We start from the raw sequence: 22,445 nt of genomic DNA on the forward strand, positions 1-22,445 counted from the left end.
GCTACAGAAAAGTGCTGAAGATTAGATGGGTAGATCACATAACTAATGATGAAGTATTGAATAGAATTGGGGAGAAGAGGAGTTTGTGGCACAACTTGACAAAAAGAAGGGACCGGTTAGTAGGACATGTTCTGAGGCATCAAGGGATCACAAATTTAGCATTGGAGGGCAGCGTGGAGGGTAAAAATCGTAGAGGGAGACCAAGAGATGAATACACTAAGCAGATTCAGAAGGATGTAGGTTGCAGTAAGTACTGGGAGATGAAGAAGGTTGCACAGGATAGGGTAGCATGGAGAGCTGCATCAAACCAGTCTCAGAACTGAAGACCACAACAACAACAATAACCTAAGGACATCACACACATCCATGCCCGAGGCAGCATTCGAACCTGCGACCGTAACGGTCGCTCGGCTCCAGACTGTAGCGCCTAGAACCTACAATACAAACTGCAGGTATGAAATTGAGGCCGGCCGGAGTGGCCGTGCGGTTCTAGGCGCTACAGTCTGGAGCCGAGCGACCGCTACGATCGCAGGTTCGAATCCTGCCTCGGGCATGGATGTGTGTGTTGTCCTTAGGTTAGTTAGGTTTAATTAGTTCTAAGTTCTAGGCGACTGATGACCTCAGAAGTTAAGTCGCATAGTGCTCAGAGCCATTTGAACCATTTTTTTTATGAAATTGAAGAGAAAATACATTACAACAAATGTTCCACGCAGCCAGCATCCAAAGATGACAAATAGACTGTTGCCTTATAAACACGGTGATGGCAATGTTTTAATACTCAGCTAGCCTGACGGCGTAATTCAGCTAGCTGTTGGCGACAGCACTCCCTCTACTTATTTACGAGCATTCGTGGAGGGAATAAGATCGGAGTTACCTTTGCGAGACTTTTTTTTAATTGGTCGCAATGCTTAATCCCTGAAAACGAGAACGTTAACCACTTTGATTACCTGATCTCGTGGTTTACATTATTAAATTTTTAACAAGAGATTTAAAACGTGCAGCAAATTGGATACTGATTCTGGATTTGCGGCATCGGCTACCTGCATTTCAGCTATAGGATGTCCCTCTGCATAACCCACAGCTTGAAAACATCGGATCCCTATAACAAGCGGTCATCGTTCTCAAACACTCCACTGTTGAGTGAAAGTTATCAAGGACACTGGATCTTAAAGTCTACGAAACCACAATTATGTTTTTTTCTTTTTTAGCTGTAGTGTTACAGGGTTTGCGACACTGCATCTGGAAAGATTATACGACTAAAAAGAAATCATGACAGAAAGTGACACTTGGTGCCACTTGTTTGGAAACTGGCTTATCATCATGGTCGTGGGTGGGCTTTGACACTATAGTGTAGAAAACACTTTCAGAACAGTGTTGCCCCCGCCTCCCGCCCCGTCCACATTAGTCACAATGACAGCAGAAGTTGTGCAGTTACGTTTAAAGCAGGAGAAAAAACTATATTACGGAAAGTGTCAAGTTTCCTACGGCTGCGTGTGTGGACCACTTCGATGACGAGTTTCACTGCTTACCGAATTCAGGATGCGGTACTTCTTTCTGCTGTCCTGATAACAGGGCCTACAGTGTTTGCTGTTTGTTACGTATTCTCTATAGATTTTCCTCTTAAAAGCAAAATTACTTTCCGCTGAGCGTAAGGAGAATTTTGCCGGAGTAGTTTTCTGCTGTTTCGCCGAGGTATCTGACCAAAGCAAATTAAAATGCTGAATAAAAAAATAGCTGAATACTCTGTGAAGTACAAGACAACTGAAGACGAACATTTCACACATTTCACAAATGGCGGGGAGCGAGTCGGATTTGGTTTTATGTAAGTAAACTCTCTTACATTGAAAGGGAGCGTTGGAACGCTGTACAAAGGTAGATGATGGCGGTCAATGCGAGATCTGAACCGCGAACATCCTAATGACCAATTCCAGCGCTTGTCTCCTGCAACACCTCACTCGCACGTTACAGAAAGTCACTTACAAACAGTATTTACGAATTGCCTCATTCGCAACGAACTATTAACCTGAGCACTAACGGCTTCCATATCGCTCGTTGGCTGCTTCGATGTCAACGTACCCTGTAACAACTCAATTGCCATCCACGCGCCACAAAAAGAAGGCAGTATCCATTAGCTTTCGAGGGACGACATTCGCAGCAAAATTTATTATTCAATCAGCAATCGTTAGATGCGCAACCACATACGCGAGCATTAGCCAGAAATACAGGGCGGTCAAGTGCGGAAACGCAATAAAAATTAAAGGAACGCCGCAACGGCAGGTCCTAGCGATAAGCGGCGCTGATTGGCCCATAAAGAAACGATGCACTTCTTTATGGCGGTGCTCCGTTAAACACAGTAATACTGTTTTTTTAATACGTTAAATGATCCAACCGCGACTATAATTACAAATCTGACGATAACTGCTAATAATAGAAATGGTATGCGATTAAGTCTTGCGCAACGGTCGCTTATAAACGGGAGGTCAAAATTAAACATTGGACGCCGGACTGCGCCACCATAATCAGCAGCGGTGGAGTGCTGTTTATTACCAAGTTATTACTGGCCACCAAGGAATAGAACTGATGAATCAATTAGCGGTCGCAAATGAGAAATCGATCCCCCGCTTTTCGGTTAGACAGTCCTCCCGATATTATGGCTAAGAATACCTCTGGAAATAATGGCAAGTATAACGAATATGTGACAAAAACTAAAAACATATAAAAATCCGCAGACCACATACTCAGAGAGGGGCTTTCAAACAGTGTGTTGCAGCTTCCTAGAGCGTCGCAGCCTCAGACCAGGGGAATTTGCTTTACTTTCTTTCTGAGTAGAGGGACAACGTGTGCATTAGTAGTGGAATCTATCGGGCCGGCAAGTAATTGTTATTAGTGTGTGGCACCACGGTAAATGACAGTCGAATTGTGTTACGTGACTCATCTATTTTTATACAGTAACAAACAGTCTAAAGGTTCGTTTTATCGAACGGGGATGGTTTTTTATTGTTATTTGTCTTCTGTGGTTTTTCTCTGTCACCAACGACAAGTTTTTATATGTAAGTACAAAACCTGACATTTCAGATGTATCATGCCGTTCTAAAGGCAGGAAAAGAAGAAAATGTAGGAACTATGACAACAGGCACTTGAATTCCGGTATTACCTGTACTATTCTTGATAATGAAGAACGATCATAAAGTGTCATTTGTTTCTATGTCCGAGCTACTAAAAGAATGCTTCCGAATAAAATGACACTTGGTGACAAATCACGGAAGCTTGGAAAACGAGAATAATTTTCCCATATGTTACAAGAAATTACGGGAAGTCCTACCACCTACTCCTCATCTCCTTCTAGAAGATGTTAAAACGCTGCAAGTGATAAAGAGTGTAGGTCGTGCACACTAAATATCCACCATAGTCTTTTACGTGAACGCTGATATGTGTAGAAATTCTGTGTGTAGCCTACTTGTGGAAGGACTAGGTTCTGCCAACTGAATAATGTGTTCTACTTTAACCACACGCTGTTGATTCTCAAGTTCAGATGAAACATGTCTGCTGGGCACTGAACCACTCTCATACAGTGTCGTGAAAACACGAGTAAGCACTCTCGAACTAGGTACTCTGCTGTTCGGAAATTATCTCCTGTATTCTCTACAAGCAGCAGCCGAGCTTACATTACGAAACTCCCACACATATATCATATCAGCATACTCGGCATGCGGCACACTTAAGCGGTTCAGTTTAAGTGATCACCAAATCACAATTACAGTTGAAAAGTTCAGATGTGTAAACGCAAACACAACTTAAGAACAATAATGACAAACTGTAAATAAACCCATAGCAAGTGGAATACCAACACGTGAAATGAAATCTCTGTAAACAATAAAAAGTGGGCGCATCTTATACGGAATGTTTGATTCGAATTAGTCTATTCTATAAGTTTCTGAAATATCTGCTATTCCTCCTGAAACACCCCGTATATTTCTATACAGCAACGTCGGACTGGAAACTTATCTGCCTGCGAGTTGCGTCGGGTTCCAAAGTGCAGGGAATGTGCAAACAGCTAAGAAGAAAATGTGCGAAAATCTGTGTGCGTGGGAATCCTGTTCTGACTTGTCCAGCAATTGATGTTTCTTTTGGATTGGGAGCACGATAGTTTGTAGGGTTTTTCTATTTCAGCAACTACTGAGATGATGATGATGATTAGTGTTTTAGGGCGCACAACAGCGAGGTTATCAGCGCCCGTTCCCAAAAGTTCAATTCAGAGAACTACTGAGGAAATGCTGCAGTCGAAGTCGGCTAGTCATAAAGAAAGTATGAAATTGGTTCACGAAATGCTGTGTACGAAGTGATTAGAATATTCTGCGCTCTCATATCATGAATCGCGTAGGGGTTCCATTGCGAAGTTTCGAATTTGTTGTAAGGGTGGAAGAAATTAATCGCCATCTTGTCCGTGTTCCTCGCATAAATGTAACGAGAAGAACACGCGAAAGGAAAACTGCTCGTGGTATCTACTGTGTCCGTTAGACTAGCTTGTAAACCTTCAGGAGTACGCGTAGAAGATGTGCATTGTGCAATGAATACCTGTTTCATTAGTAAAGAATCTCCACTGTTATCGAACGTGATTTAGTGGCTTCATTTTTCTATGCTGAATAATCTTCAGTGTGCTGTTTGATTGTAGGTGTGTTGTGTGTATCTTATTTCATTAACAGACCGTTCTTTTAAGTAATTGTTTAGATTCATGAAGTTTTGTGCTTTTTAGTTGAGATGTGCTATTTGTCTGCACTGTGTATAGTGTATTTACCTATCTACTGGTTTATTATGATGTGTGTTTTTACTTTGTGATGTATTATTGTCTGCGCCATGTCATACATTATCCAGATGGTATACGAGAAAAAATATTAATCAGATAGGAAAATACACTGTATGCACTACAAACAGATAGCACATCTGAAATGAAAAGAACAAAACATCATGAATCTACAGACTATGAATGATTCTTCTTTATCCGAACTGAGCCGAATGGACGCAAGAGTCGGACGGAGAGAGTAGCTATTTTTTTCAAAAAGCGTCGCAGATTTGTTTGTCGTGAAACTGGTAGTGAACCAACTTAAGTGGTTTTCGAAGCCTCGTTTGTTTCAATCACTCCACCGACAAATAATGTAATAAAAACAATATCAACAACGAAAGCACGAAATCATGGTTAACATTGCTGTCACTCTGGAATGCATGCTCTAGTCGGAAGCATTTCATTATTACCCATTCTTACACCAATACGGTGAGAAAAATCAAAAAGCAACTATACAATGAAAAATATTAGAGACAGATATAGATTACAAGCTGGCTAAGCGTGTGCGTTACTTTCTAATAAAAATCCCCAAAAAATTACTGCTAAGAACATCAAGATGAAGATACTCTATTGAAGAGAATGACTGCACACGAAATATAAATTAAAAAAAAAAACATGTAGCTTACATAAAACCTGCTGAATGGAAATCAAAATCAGCATAACATTCGATCATTTTGCTGTGATGTACCCTTTAGTCCCGAAGCAGTTGAAGCATTAAAAAAATAATATTTTGAAATTAAATAAAAAGATGATGTAATTGGTATAATTACGTTTTCGTATTGTAAAAAAAATACATCTTAGACTACACTCCCACTCTTTAAATTTTGAAATCGCATTAACATGTGAGCACGCGAATACAGGAAAGAATACCCAAAGTGCACGGAGGAAACGGATGGTATCAAATGCAAGCAAAAAGCCTGAAACGGATCCACTTGTACTGTGATAGTAACAGCTCTTGCAGTCTTCATTCCGGTAACGCGCCTGTTCTATTGACAAGATATCAAGAGGCTTTTTACTGCAGCATCGGCCTCACCGAAGGCCTGGCAGCCGGGCGCAAGGGAGTTCCCGCGCAACGCACGTGACACGCGTGTTGCCTACTTGCCGCTACCGAAGGAGCTTTCCGAGATGACAAGAAGCGTGAAAAAAATTTCATTGATCAACGCTTGCAGCCCATGTTCGACGACACGCTCAGTGATATACTGCGTATACATGTCGCCACTAATCACTATTCCACATACGCTTACTAAGACTTATTTTTGCTGCACTCGATTACGAAGTAAAGTTATGTGCATCCGCGCAAAATGTGCTTAATGTAACAGCATCTTCACAGACTTGCGAAAGCAGAATTATTTATAACGTATAAATTGAAGTCTATTCTTAATTTATAACCGACTGCAAGATATTTCTAGATTCCTTGCACGAAACTGGAAAATGAATTTTATAAACTTACACATAAGAGCAAAATATTTGTTTTCTCTTTCTACCAATTTACAGTTTTTAACACTTTCATAACAGTCAGTCTCCCTAAAGTCAAACTTGCGAAGACCCGCAATGCTCTAATTCGAATACAACTCGTATTCCTATTAATCTCCCCTGATATGTTCGCTACATATTATAGCAATATTTCATCAAACGTCGTTCAAACTATTTACGAGTAATATCTCTTGTAGGCGAACCAAAATTACGCGAACCAAAATTACGCGAAGTCCTGCAAATGAACCTAAGATTTTCTTTTGCTTTGTACATAAAAGACCCTACGTGATTTTCATTCTTTATCCCCAAACATTGTTATTGTCTCTTGCTTTTATGATAGAATGCAGTTTGGAGTAATCCTATCTTCGAACGCCAAAATTATACATATAATAGCTCTCGTAACTTCACATTTCTCTATGTTTCTGACCAGTTGTTAACAGCTCCACATGGCTAGGAACTTCACACCGTATGGAAATTGGATTTCGATTTTTAGTTGATGACTTTATCTTCAGATAACAGTAACATTTTTGAAATATCTGAAGTCTTATATATTATTATGCGCCAGATAGTGACTTCACAATATCAGCAGTTGCAGATCTAACATAGTGGCGCTGCTGGACGTACTTGCGTGTCTGCCATTTTACTTATTCTCTCACTATCCTTGCGTAACTAGAACTGATAAAGACTCTGATAAAAGAAAAATCGTGATGAAGGAAACTAAACTGTTGCACCAGCATAAAATTTACCAGTTCACTTTACGGAAACGCGAGTAATAAGCCTACAACTCTGTACTCTTCTGCATCACTACATTTCAAAAGCTTCTATTCTCTTCTTACCTTAACTTTTGCGCTCCACCTCCACACAAGACTACAAAGACGCTACTGACAAATTATCCATTCCGTTCAACTGCTCTTCCAAGTCCCGTACTGTTTCTAATATATCCACAATGTCATCAGCAAACACCAGTGCTTTTATTACTTCTCCTTGAACTTTAATTCTGTTTCCAAATGTCTCCTTGGTTTCCCTCGCTGCTTTCTCAATGAACAAATTTAATAACACAGGGTAGAGGCTTCAAATCCTAAAGCATACCATTCTGGAACTGCTGCAGCTCTTTCATATCCTTTGACCCTTATAACTGCAATGTGGTTTCTGCACAAGTTCGGAATTACCTTTCACTCTCTTTATTTTATATCTGCTACCTTCAGAATTTTAAAGAGTGTAGTCTAGTCAACACTGCCAAAGGCTCACTCTAAATCTGCAAACGCTGTAAAAGTACTGGCTGATTTTTGCAGAGAAGAGAACAGTGACCAGCCACTTTTAATAACATTAATTATTCACATAAATAGTGCCGTTACCGGTTTCGGACCGACAGGTTCAACAGATTTATTGCTGTTTACGTTAGTTTTCACTTTTTATTCCTCTTTACGGCGAAAATTTCTCGGGGTGCCCTACCACCAAAACATGATGTAAGAAACGTCCTGTTTGACTGTAAATGTACCTAATAACAATTCAAAACAATGTAAATCAATCATTAAAGCGAAACTGTTTTAGTTTTACATTACGGAAGTCTAAAATTCCGCGCAATTACATTGCAATGCTCGCTGCTCGTATTTATGCAGTAGATTCATTAATCCGCTTGAAGAGATTGAAATATATGTATACAAAAGTAAATCACCAAAAGAACCCTCAATGAACAGACTGAGTTAGCCAATGCAACGTCTTTTCAAATTTCATTCACCTGTTTTCCTTTTTGAAACATATATTAAGCACTTATTCCTTCGACAGTAACAACACGCAGACACTACCCCAACATGAAACAGTACATAAAATATAACAGCTTGCTTAGTAGTGCATTATTAGAACAGTCTAACTGATTTAAACCTGCAACTAGCAATGGCATTTTAATATAATGTCCGTTGTCGTAATATTTACTTATGTACTACTGTCTCTCATCATTTACTTTCTTTCCAGTGTACACCGTAATATTTACGTAATGCCATTTCAGTAACATTTTTTTAAAAACTAGCTTCTTTCTTTGTTTATCTTAATTATAATAAATGACCACTCACTGAATACAAATTGCATGAAATGAAACTTTTATACTCGGTTAACTTCTAGTATCACATCAATGTACCTATTGAAATATCTCTGAGAAATTCTATAGCACTGTTAAACTTGTGGTATCGCCATCTTTGTAAGCATATTCCCATGTTAAGAAAATTTTGGCGTGTGTGAGTGGTGCTTTACAACATATGCGTTCATACGGTCTTTGCTACTGCATGAACACAAGCAATCTGCATCGCCATGTAATGACGCGGGATGTTCCACGCAAGTAACGTAAAACTAAAACAGTTTCTAATGATTTATTTACATTGTTTTCAATCGTTATTAGGTACAATTACGTTCTAATGTCTTCGTTGTATGGCATCAAAACCCTCAGAAATTTTCAAAAATGGTTCAAATGGCTCTGAGCACTATGGGACTTAACAGCTGTGGTCATCAGTCCCCTAGAACTTAGAACTACTTAAACCTAACTAACCTAATGACATCACACACATCCATGCCCGAGGCAGGATTCGAACCTGCGACCGTAGCAGCCGCGCGGTTCCGGACTGCGTGCCTAGAACCGCGAGACCACCGCGGCCGGCAGAAATTTTCACCACAAGGGGGGAATAGAAAGTGAAAACTGGCTCAAATGGCTCTGAGCACTATGGGACTTAACATCTGTGGTCATCAGTCCCCTAGAACTTAGAACTACTTAAACCTAACTAACCTAATGACATCACACACATCCATGCCCGAGGCAGGATTCGAACCTGCGACCGTAGCAGTCGCGCGGTTCCGGACTGCGCGTCTAGAACCGCTAGACCACAGCGGCTGGCAAAGTGAAAACTAATGTAAACAACAAGAAATATGTATCTTAACGAGGAAAGACGCCTGATGATGAACCTGTCGCTTTGAAACCGGTGTATGTGAATAAATAGCATTATTACAAGTGGCTGGTTGCTGTTTTCTCCTTTCCAAGATTCAACCAGTATTTTGTACACAGTCACGATTTCAAAATGCCAGTTTCCAACAAAGTACCTATAGGTTTGCCTTTCTTCAGGCCGTTTTTTAAGATAAGTCGTAGGGTCGACACTGCCTCGCGCGCTCCTCCTGCATCTCTCCGGATCCCAAACTGATTTTCCCCAAGGTCGGTCTCTATCAGTTTTTCCGCTCTTGCCATTGTTTCGTGTACGATCGACATCCCCTGTTATAGTAGTATTTGGTACTGTAACGAGGTAGGCAGAGTCAGCGGTCGAAGTACGAGGCGGGCTCGACGGCACCTCGGGAGAGCAGGCAGGAGCGGGATGTGGAGGCGGCGCGGACAGCGGAGCTCGGGCGCTCGCCTGATTGCAGTCGGATTTACGGCCGGAAGCGGGCGCAGCGCGGGGCGCGTGGCCGTGGGAAAGCGCTTTCCCCCCCTGCTCCCCTTTCTGGGTCGCCTCGCCGCTGCTGCTTCCTGCGCCCATCTGTCTGCCGGGCGGGCGGTGATGCAGGCGGCGGCGACTCGCGTCTGCTGCTCGTCTTGCTCCAGCTGACTCGGGACTTCCGCTGCGGGCGCATCTAGCTGCATTCTCGCTTACGACCAGCGCACCGGGATCCTCCCTATCCGACCTTACCAATTGCTCTAATCATCTGATCAAATATACCCAGACAGCCCTACGTAATGTGGAACTGACCACTAGATGTCACGAGAGGTGGGCTCCCAGTATAAAAGGAAGGGGGTGGGGAATAGCAAAATGGGTCGGTCAGGAGAGCTCGATTTCGAATGTGGGCTGGTCATTGGACATCACCAGAGTATCATCAGTGACATTTCAACCCTTCTAAAGCTGCCCATGTCGACTGGTGGTGCTGTGGTTGTGAAACACAGAAACACGAAGGAACAACCGTAACTAAATCAACGCCAGGCAGACCACACGTACTGACGCACAGGGATTGTCGAGCGCTGCGGAGTGCGGTTGTAAGAAATCCCACGAAATCAGCGGGAGGAGTCACTCGTATGAGTTCCAAAGTGCTACTAGCAGTCCAGCTAGCACAATTACTGTGCGTATGGAATTAAAAGGAAAGGAGTGCAATGGTCGTGCAACTCTGCATTAGCGAAACATTACAGAAATGTCTCACTAACGCAGAGCTGCAAGCTACAAAGGACGCTTGCGCTGATGCAAAGGACGACGGAACTGGACAGTGGATGACGGGAAACTAGCAGAGGAGACAATGGTAGTCCGAGAGAAAGAGAGGGAATAAAAAGTGAAACATAGTTGACAGTAATAGAACAGTGCTAGGAAAAGAGGAAAGGGGGGTGGAGCAATAAAGAGAAAGAGAAAGTGGAAATGGGTGAGAGCTATTGATAATGAAAGACATAGTATATGACAATGACAACGAGAAAGAGAGAGACAGTAACTGTGAGAAAAGACAGCAGCAGCATTAGGAAGGAAGGAATAAGGTATCAACAGTAAGAGAGAGCAAGAGGGGGACGGTGACAGTAACAGGAGACTATAGTAGTAGGATAGAACGAAGGGGACTGTAGCTGTGACAATTACAGACACAGAGAGTTAATGGCAGTGAATTCGGCTAAATAAGTAGTGAGAAAAGTCAAATAGGAGTGGATGGGTATGAGCGACTTAGAGCGATGGACTAGGGTATGTGAATGAATTACAGTTTGGGGAGCTTGTGGCAGTTTGAGGTTAGCTGAGCCGGCCGCGGTGGCCGAGCAGTTCTAGGCGCTTCAGTCCGGAGCAGCGCGACTGCTACGGTCGCAGGTTCGAATTCTGCCTCGGGCATGGATGTGTGTGATGTCCTTAGGTTAGTTAGGTTTAAGTAGTTCTAAGTTCTAGGGGACTGATGACCTCAGATGTTAAGTCCCATAGTGCTCAGAGCCATTTGAACCATTTTAGGTTAGCTGCACGTTAAAAAAAGGCACGAATATGTTCGCATGACAAAATATTTGGGAAAATTTTTAAAGGAGCTGAGGAAGGTAGAATGAGGCAGCGTTTACACTCAGAGACTTTTAAACAATCAGTAACAGTTTCGCATTTTTTGTGCTCACCTAGGGGCATTTTCCCGCTGGTAATTTTTGAATCAGTTGTTAGCAGATACTCTGATTAGATATACGTTTAAATATTGGCACTGAGCGTCGTTTACATAGTTCACACTTTTTGGTGAGTGAAACTTCTAAGAAAACATTTTTAATTTGTTGTGGCCCGATGTTGTATGATAAACGCACCCCACTCTTAATGTTTCTGTAATCTGAATTGCAGATATCTGATTGTGGCAGTAGCCAAAACGGCGCAATAAATAAGGAAATTCATTTAACGATCTATATAGGTCTTTTTTTTAGTATATATTGGGTATCTGCAGCTTAAGTAAGCACACGCACGATCTAATGATCGCGCGAAGCGGAACGGAGGGTTGAAGTAGTCGCTACTCACCTCGAGGACGTCTTGCGCCGTCTGCAAGTAGTCCCGTAGCATCGCCTCCTGGATAGCTCGCCACTCGAGGCGGGGGTCCTCCAGCTGCGTGCATTCTGTAACCACGGATACAAGTTATAGCGGGCAAGTGCTCAGGAACAGAAACAAGCAGATAGCGGTGCAATTGAATCAGCGAATTGCGTCTTAGATAAAGTATCTCTTGAGGTCCACTGTGATACGATGTTACCTAGTACACTATCGATGTATTCTGTATTCTCTGCAAAGAATTGACAAACGTGTAGTGAGAGGTGTGTACACTAAATTACAAGTATATAATAATAACAATAATAATAACATATTATAATAATTTCGCACCACTTTTCTTCCCAAGGAAAAGTGACCTACAGTTTAACGTGGAATCTGAACCACACGTCGTTTCTGACATATCTCCACATCACTGAGAGGTGAATGCTAAGTTAAAAAGTAGAGTGAAAATTCCGAGTCCCGGGTGAGATTGGATCCCGCGATCTTTCACCATCAAGGCACGCACATCACCGCTACACCTCAATGCCCGACACTGCGAGCGAACAAAACTGTATGATAGTTACTTTTCGCAGAAAAATAATGACAAATAATACCATTATACGGGTTAATGCAGATCATAGTCTACACAAATAACCGAAAAGAACTCGGATAATCCAAAATACACATGTTTTTTTACCGGTGACTGTCATCTGCTTTATTTTTCACAACATGTCGTCTGGACTATTTGGTCTTATGTTGTCAGAAGTTAGCATAGAAAGCCGAGAGGCCGCTCAAGTGAAATATAAAATAAATATTGTGGACCATCAGTACTGTATTATTCAGTTTTAACTTATTTACAAAATTACAACACAACGCATTGTATTTCGTGTCACTTTCTCTCAGTTCGATTTTGGAAAATAATCGTCCTTTTAGTTCTGTTTCAGTTTTTCATTTACTTTTTCCCCGACGACGATTCTCGTTTAGCGCAGAGTAAAAACATTGCCTATAGTCAACGAATTTTGTCCCGCATAATCCACTAACTAATCAACGCACTCCAGTACGTCGGTGTGCATGATAACGGTTTCCTCACTCGCCTAGTTTTCGTTCTTGCTCTACCGAACGCACTTTATTCACAGTATCCGCGTCAATTAGCTGCTCAAATCTCCGCTCGTATTTAACCACTCAAGGATGTTTTCGTTACCAACCTCTTCAAAATCATAGATTTTTATTCTGAACAAAAATAATCGTGGTATAAAGAGCAATCAAAAAGTTTCGTTATGAGGGCGTTGCTGTAGCGTATATGCACCGTAGCGCAACTTCGATGCGGGTATATAAGCACCGACACGTAGGCAAGGGATTAGTGTGGGATTCGTGTCTTTCCGACGTGCGTGTGGTAAATGCGGAAAGGTGATCTATGGTGACGTTAATACCAAAGACGTCCAAACAGGGCCAACGTGCTGTTACTCTTTTCTTGGCAAATACTGGTAGACATCCTAGGGAAAATGTATATGCGGCAACACATGTGTCGAAAGACATCGTTGTGGAACGGTACGCCAAGTTCCATGCTGGTCGCTATTCGACACAAAACGCCGGTCAATGTAGAAGGCCAGTCTCAACCAATATCAGAAGTTACGCCAACTCATGTGGGAGACACTCGTTACCCGTCCTACAGTCTTGATATCTTCCCATGCGATGGTCACGCCTTCGGTCCCTTAAAAAAATCCTTGAAGGGTCGAAGATTCCTGTCGGACGACAATGTGCAGTAAGCAGTTACGGACTACTTCACGCAGCAGGGTGCCGTGTTTTACCAAAGGGGTATGTTCAAACTGCTGCATCGGTGGGATGATTGCCTCGGTGTTCACGGCGACATTGCCTGGCCAAAAACATTCTGATCGCCACTTATAATAACACTTTAGGCTTAGGTCATTTTCTAAATCGCCGAGCTGTGCACGGACATTTCTCAAGCCGGATAATAGCATTTGGATAACAGGGATATTGCTGATTATCACACCTCCCTAATAGAGTGCCTGTAATGCGGCAAAGATCCTCATATACGGTGCGGCAAATGTTAAATTCGGTTTTTATGCGTGAACATGCTGAATTCTACAGGTGCAAATAGTGGCGCGGATGTTCGCTTACATGAACCATGCGCACAGGATCTTCGCCATGTTCGTCCAGGGCAATGGTCTCGGAAATAGGGTTTCAAGAAGGTGGGTGAAAAGTAGTTTATAGAAGTGGCTGATACGAGTTTATCTGTTTTTGGGGATCCATGCCGGTATTCCAATCGATTATCAACCTTTGGTTTCAAACGCAGGAAGCTGTTAATTAGGAAATAATGCGATTAGAAAACACATTGAGTAACGTCATGATGCATCGGTTTCCTCTACTTGACTACTACAGAAGACAGAGAATATGAAGATTTTTGCAACCATCCTGCAACAGGAGGACGGTGAGAGATACGGACCCACTGGCGAGCATCCACCATCCGGCATCCCTTTTTTCGGTGCGCTGTCGCAGACAAGTGTGGGCCCTTCTAACGCTACATCAGACGCGCCGCCGTCGGGTATTTTTACGGCCGGCACTTTTGAGGAATTTAAAGCCAGCAGGCGGTGTGGCGTGGCTTGGAGTGGCGGCTCGTCTGTGTCGCTCACCTCTCTCGCCCGTCGGGACACGAGCCGCTCCCGGCCTCGCGATGAGTTTCCCCAGCACCCCGCAAATGTGTACAGCTACTGCTGGACTGAGTGGCAGTAATTGTTGGAGGTTTACATAAAGCTAAGAGTTCTCCAACGCTAATGCACCATCACTACTCGGGAAAAATATCATGTGGGCGTTTCACTGAATACTGGAAACGAGCATATCATTGTTTTTGAAAATCTCGCGTTATAAATCAGTCCTTGCTGTTGAATGCATGGATGACAGAGTGTAGTTTCGATGCAGATGTAGCACTGAGACGACAGAATTCACAGGGTACCTACTAACATCGTATCGGACCTCCTTTAGCCCGGCGTAGTGCAGCAATTCTACGTGCCAAGAACTCAACAAGTCCTCGGAGGTCCCCTGCAGAAATATTGAGCCATATTGTGTACATAGCCGTCTGTAATTGCGAAAGTATTGCCGGTGCAGGATTCTGTGCACGAACTGACCTCTCGATTGTGTCCCGTAAATAATCGATGGTATTCATGTTGGGTCAATTGGGTGGCCATTTCATTCACTCGGGTTGTCCAGGATGTTCTCCAAACCAATCGCGAACAACAGCGGCCTGGTAACATGACGCATTGACTTCTATAAAAATTCCATCGTTGTTTGGGAATATGAAGTTCATGAATGGCTGCAAATGATCTCCCCAAGTAGCCGAACTTCGCCATTTACAGACAATGATCGGCTCAACGGAACCAGAGGACTCAGTCCATTCCATGTAAACACAGCCCACACCACTATGGAGCCAACACCGGCTTGCACAGTGCCTAGTTGACAACTTGAGTCCAAGGCTTCGTGAAGTCTGCGCACTCGAACCCTGCCATCAACTCTTACCAACTGAAATCGGGATTCATTTCACCAGGCCACGCGTTTTCCAGTCGGCTAGGGCACAACCGATAGGTCACGAGCTCAGGGGAGGCGTCGCTGGCGATGTCGTGGTGGTAGCAAACCACTCGCTTCGGTCATTTGCTGCTATAGCCCATTAACGCCACATTTCACCGCACTGTCCTGACGGATACGTTCATTGTACGTCCCGTTATTTCATGCTGTGTTGGTTGCCTGTTAGCACTGACAACTCTACGCAAACATCGTTGCTCTCGGTCGTTAAGTGAAGGCCGTCGGCCACTGTGTTGTCTGTGGTGAGAGGCAATGCCTAAAATTTGGTATTTAGAAATACGTCCACTAGGGAGCAATCTAACGGTTGTATTCACTTGCGGGGGAAGGTTAGTGGCTTCACTAAGTAGGCCTACAACTGAATTTAACTTTTAGTGTCTTGGCAGAAAGTAACTGCATTGTCATTGCGCCTGGGTGTTCACACGTGCAACTACGGTGCCGCTGCAGTATGCCACGACCAGTGACGTCACTTCAGTTGCGTTTTTCAGTGCGAAGTAAGAATTCAGAACTTCCGTTGGAGCCAATGACGTGCGCTCCTAACATCTTTGAGATATTCAGACATTTTAGGAGTTGTCAGCTAGAAGATAAAGATTCTACGTTTTATACGACGAAATGGTCAAGCTAACGGAATGAAAAGACTACAAAACTACCCTGACAGAAAAAAAACCGCAGCAGCAAAAAATAAAATAATGTAGCGTAATGAAATTTCGGGAATGCATCTGTCTAGGTAATATATTTAAGCGAGTAACATTGAAAGTATTACAGATTAATGTAAGCAACAGATAATAACCGAAGAAACCGCTAGAATGTTGAATGCAAGCACGCAAACGTGTTTGCATTTGTTCTACAGGCGTCGGATGTAAGCATGTGGGATGGAGATCCGTGGCTGTTGCACCTGGTCGGTTAATAAAAGGACAGTTAATGCTGTCTGTGGGTGACGCTGGAGTTGCCATCCGATGATGTCCCGTATATGCTGGATTGGAGGCAGATCTTGCTTTCGAGCAGCCAAGGCAAGATGTCGACACATTGTAGAGCACGTTGGGTTATAACAGCGGTATGTGGGCGAGCGGAGGCATCGCCGGCCAAGTGATCCCATTACACAGGAGTAGACTAAACGACAACCCGGAAAGTTCACACTGTCTATTCTTTCAGCAACAGACCAACATTACGGCACGTTTTTTTACAAACGCAACCACAACCGGAGAGTCGAAAGGACGCGCGAACCCAGGTGCCGGGGCTCGCTGTGTTGGGACGGCCGGCGAGCAGCAGAGCACGCGACGCGTGCCGAATAAAGCGGCGCAGGAATGCCCCTTATCGAGCGCCCGTGATAACCGTAATAGCCGGACGACGGGCATTCCGGCGCTATCGCCTGTCCGCTGTCTCGTCTTTTGTTCTGGACGGGGCGCCCAAACACAAAGGCAGTCTGTTAGCGCGGCCGCAACAGGCGAGCGCGTTGACCGTTCTCTCCGGAGGGCGACGTTTTGACGAGGTCGATGGCAGCTTTCCTAAACAAAAGGAGCGCACCCATCCCACTCGACACAACCTCTTCTTCGTGAGACAATCGCAGGAAAATCTTATGCACATATTCGAACCCGTGTGGATCTCCTATTCTTTGTCTCAAATGATAGCCAACATGGGCAAATTGAACATTGGTTGTCTGACGTTTCTAAATATACGACTATATTCGTTGCTGAATGACATAACTCTACGAATTGTGGGGAGAATCGGCCACACAATGGGCACCACAGGAAAATAAAAAATCGAGAAACAGCAAGCAATGAGCCAGTCAGGAGCCACCCATCGCCGTGTCACACTCCGCCTATGGCTCACAGGATGTGTTAACTATGTCTACAAGTAAATGATTACTCTACAATTCACAATTAAGTGCCTAGCAGACGATTCAATGAACAAGTTTCAAGTTATTTCTCTACCGTTCCACTGTCGAACAGCGCGTGGGAAAAGGAACACTTAAATCTTTCCGTGCGAGCTCTGATTTCTCTTGTTTTATTGTGATGATCATTTCTCCCTACGAAGGTAGGAGCAATATATATATATATATATATATATATATATATATATATATATATATATATATATATATATATATATACTCCTGGAAATGGAAAAAAGAACACATTGACACCGGTGTGTCAGACCCACCATACTTGCTCCGGACACTGCGAGAGGGCTGTACAAGCAATGATCACACGCACGGCACAGCGGACACACCAGGAACCGCGGTGTTGGCCGTCGAATGGCGCTAGCTGCGCAGCATTTGTGCACCGCCGCCGTCAGTGTCAGCCAGTTTGCCGTGGCATACGGAGCTCCATCGCAGTCTTTAACACTGGTAGCATGCCGCGACAGCGTGGACGTGAACCGTATGTGCAGTTGACGGACTTTGAGCGAGGGCGTATAGTGGGCATGCGGGAGGCCGGGTGGACGTACCGCCGAATTGCTCAACACGTGGGGGGTGAGGTCTCCACAGTACATCGATGTTGTCGCCAGTGGTCGGCGGAAGGTGCACGTGCCCGTCGACCTGGGACCGGACCGCAGCGACGCACGGATGCACGCCAAGACCGTAGGATCCTACGCAGTGCCGTAGGGGACCGCACCGCCACTTCCCAGCAAATTAGGGACACTGTTGCTCCTGGGGTATCGGCGAGGACCATTCGCAACCGTCTCCATGAAGCTGGGCTACGGTCCCGCACACCGTTAGGCCGTCTTCCGCTCACGCCCCAACATCGTGCAGCCCGCCTCCAGTGGTGTCGCGACAGGCGTGAATGGAGGGACGAATGGAGACGTGTCGTCTTCAGCGATGAGAGTCGCTTCTGCCTTGGTGCCAATGATGGTCGTATGCGTGTTTGGCGCCGTGCAGGTGAGCGCCACAATCAGGACTGCATACGACCGAGGCACACAGGGCCAACACCCGGCATCATGGTGTGGGGAGCGATCTCCTACACTGGCCGTACACCACTGGTGATCGTCGAGGGGACACTGAATAGTGCACGGTACATCCAAACCGTCATCGAACCCATCGTTCTACCATTCCTAGACCGGCAAGGGAACTTGCTGTTCCAACAGGACAATGCACGTCGCATGTATCCCGTGCCACCCAACGTGCTCTAGAAGGTGTAAGTCAACTACCCTGGCCAGCAAGATCTCCGGATCTGTCCCCCATTGAGCATGTTTGGGACTGGATGAAGCGTCGTCTCACGCGGTCTGCACGTCCAGCACGAACGCTGGTCCAACTGAGGCGCCAGGTGGAAATGGCATGGCAAGCCGTTCCACAGGACTACATCCAGCATCTCTACGATCGTCTCCATGGGCGAATAGCAGCCTGCATTGCTGCGAAAGGTGGATATACACTGTACTAGTGCCGACATTGTGCATGCTCTGTTGCCTGTGTCTATGTGCCTGTGGTTCTGTCAGTGTGATCATGTGATGTATCTGACCCCAGGAATGTGTCAATAAAGTTTCCCCTTCCTGGGACAATGAATTCACGGTGTTCTTATTTCAATTTCCAGGAGTGTATATATAATTCGATTTTCTCACTCTGAGGAGAAAGTTGGTGACTGAAATTTCTTGAGAAGGTACTGCCGAAACGAAAAACGCCTTTGTTTTCATGATTATCACCTCAATTCGTGTATCATATCCGTTTGGATATCAAGTAACTCTTCAACTTGTATCACGACGCTGAGTGCACCCCGTACCAGCTCTCCCACCAAGGAAAAGTCCTTGGCAGTAGCCGGAATCGAACTATGATCCTCCAGATAACAGCCAGACTGAGTGACCACTGAGCTACGGAATCTAAAGCAATATAATAAAAACGCCTCAAAATTTAAGTTTCAACATCAGTCATCTGAAATGTATACACATTTTCATATGTATGCAGCACTTTCAACTGCTCTACTTATCCTTCTTGGATCATATAGGCGCGTTTGGTGTCATCTTACATCAGTAGCAAAATGTGGCGGTGCCCCATCATGCACGGACCACATTGCACAAACATGGGCCACGGTTAAGATTAGACGCCAATTACATGGAGCTTAATCGCACCGTGAAACCTCAGACATGTTTGTACTAAGTAGAACTGTATTTCATACGGAAATTAGTGTCGGGTCACAACCACACACCCGTACTTACCTCGCAAACAGCCCGTTTGTGGGCTCGTGTTTTCCAAACGGTTTTGCTTCTGTTAGCGTACGCTTTAACGCCTGTCAGTTTTCACTATTAACTGTAATACAACTCGTATGTCTGCTTACTTCACCATTATCAATAGACAGTAGCATTTCCTTTAAGTAGTGTATGCTTTCTAACACCATTTATTTGTCGAGAGTCGTATGGTCGTCTTGAACAAAAGAAATGCTACAGCCACTACAACCCTCGTTATAAGCGTATTAACATCGCCGCCGGAATATCAGTGACCGACTGCGGAAGTTCTCGTGCTTGTCTCTTGTAGACTTGACCTTCCTCTATTGTCAGGACTGGAGACGCCCCTCAGCTGCTTCAGAGGACACCACAAAGAAAGAACGCGTCGCTTCACCCGGCCTCTTCGCTCGGTTGGCGGCACAGCACATTCCTGCGTCAGTCGTGACACGTGCGAGTTCCGCCATTCTAGCGTGCACGTGTGTCGGCGTGACAGTGATTCACGGTAGCGCTGCTGAACCGAGGGCACGAACGGCTTCCTCATATCAACAGACTCTTGGAACATCGTCGGTCCAGAGTGCCAGCAGCAGATAATAGCTACAAATGACGAACTTCAACAGGCGCCGAATACAATTATTGTTATATTTTATTACAGCTGCTCGAATAGAAGAGAGGATAAAGGTGGTATTGGCTGGTAGTAGTAGTAGAATAAGGGCACAAGAAATAAAAATCATTTGTTATGCTGACGATGCAGTTCTGCTACCATAGAGTGAAGATAATCTACAGAAACCTTTACATATATTTGGCATGGCACCCAAAAACCTAAATATGGACATATCTGTTCGAGAAACTAAATGTATGACAATGTCTGTGGAACCAATTAGTTGCAAATCGAAGTTAGACAGAAAATTATTTAACAGGTAACGACATTTAAATAACTTGGTATTGAATTGTCCAGCTATGAAAATGTCGCAAAGGAGTTAGCGAAAGAACAGAAAAAGCAAACAAAGTAGCAGTGTATTTAAATGATATAATTTGGGGAAAAACAAACACCTAGGAAAAGATGTAAAGGCAAGAAAATACAAAACAATGATGTGACCAATTATTAAGTACACAGCTGATACAAAATCAAAAACATCAAAAATCTGAAGACTTTTTGAAACCACGGAAATGAAAATTTTGCGGGGGAGACTGCGGGAGATACAGAGAGAGAGAGAGAGAGAGAGAGAGGGAGAGAAGTGAAATTATTAGAAAAGAATGCAAACTGGCTCCATTAATGAGTGGGCACGTTAGAAAATGCAGTAACGTAGAGAATACATAGGCAATATGGATGAACGGAAGATTGTGAAAATCGCAAAAATAAATCACCATCCGGCCGTCCACGGGAAAGATGGAGGAGGGACAACCTGAAGATAGACTGAAGCATACTGTTATCGGACTTCAGCCTAGGAAGAAAGGAGGAGGAAAAAGAAGAAAAGAACGAACAAAAACAAGGGGAGGAGGACGAAGTTGACACTACACAACAATCCCTACTTTGCATACATACAGTAGTCACTGGCTCAAGAGTGCTTACTTTGTCGTTATTCTATTCAAGAGTGTTTGTCTAAGTACAGATGTTTGGTTTGGGATGAACAGAGGCGAAGAGACTTGCATATTTCTGTATTATTCGGAATCTTTGATCGCTACTTAACTGACCCCACGCTATATAGAGTTACGCTGTATGGAAAAAGCTTGTCACTTCAGGTGCCCCTACTCCCTACTGTGTTACGGGTATGATACAAGGGTCATACACAAGCAGCTATTACTATTGTCTTTGAATATCTACGCATTGTCCATTCTCAAATTTGTGTATTCTTCCAGCTACAAATAACCTGCTTCCTCGCACATACCGAGATGCAACGAAGAAATGGCTCACCCAGACAGCAGACATCTATCTCTGAATCATTTCGTGAACATTGCGTGAACGTGCCAAGAGGAACGTTGAATCATTTGGAGAGCTCTCACTCTGAGCCCGGTTCGCGAGCACGTAGTAACGAATTGAACCACAAAGATTGTGTTATTACTCTTCGTTTTACTTTTCTCGACAGATTTTTCAAAACAGAGGCTATCTATGCGCACCTTCAGTATCCTTTTTTTTGCGACAAACAAATAGTTTTTGCAGTGTCACACATCTGTCACAATCGTCTTCGGCCGTGGTTTATGAAACAGTCCTTAATTTTGTTGCATCAGGAGTGTGATAGGACCACAGTAAGGTTTACCCTTAAAGCTGGACGTAAACCAACTACTCACGAGGCAACGTGATATCTTTGTATGAAAAAAAATTTGAGGGTATACTATTATTAGATAGCGCTCATAAGTAGTAATATTGAGTAGTGTTGGAGTAACTTACGGGAATGCAGCTGGGTGACGTCGTCGACAACCGCCGATATTTCAACAGTGGCACACCCTGTCACCGCTGTATGAAGCTCCTAATCGTCGGAAAATCTCCCCAACCTGAGATGTTTTGCCTCTATTGGCTGGACATTGTCACTTGTGGTCGATGTAAACGGCCTTCTTCCCCTATCAGCGTCATCTGCGCCTGCGCTGCTTTGGTCAAATTGTTGGCACCATTTCACCTCTGTCGGACGCTACTTTGCATTTGGTTCTTAATAGTGCCAGAATTTCACGGTGAATTTGTGTCCAGAATTAGACGTTTTGCCCACAGGAATCATACCGTACCATGTAATTCAACGATGGAGAGCACAACCAGTTGTCGCGTCATTTTACTCGGACGCTGTGATGCGCCTGTTTTAGTTATCACCCGCAAACATTTTCACGCTACTTTGACAAATAACAGAAAGAAATAAGAGTTCCGGCGCCAGGGACTCAACAGTTAGCAATTCACCTGCTGCAGGTTCCCAGTGACCTTGGTCGAGCAAGCC

At 44.1% G+C, this 22,445-nt stretch overlaps 1 protein-coding gene across 1 annotated transcript in view; it reads right to left on the bottom strand.

The window, feature by feature from the left end:
* LOC124621931 (protein kibra) overlaps positions 1–22,445 on the bottom strand; it is a 203,782-nt gene that overhangs the window by 60,905 nt on the left and 120,432 nt on the right. The window contains exon 3 of the mRNA XM_047147438.1: positions 11,785–11,879. Coding sequence (XP_047003394.1) covers positions 11,785–11,879 — 95 coding nt within the window. The remainder of the gene's footprint in view (positions 1–11,784; positions 11,880–22,445) is intronic.

The sequence above is a fragment of the Schistocerca americana genome, chromosome 7, assembly GCF_021461395.2.
Source record: "Schistocerca americana isolate TAMUIC-IGC-003095 chromosome 7, iqSchAmer2.1, whole genome shotgun sequence".
In the NCBI taxonomy this organism is placed as follows: Eukaryota; Metazoa; Arthropoda; class Insecta; order Orthoptera; family Acrididae; genus Schistocerca; species Schistocerca americana.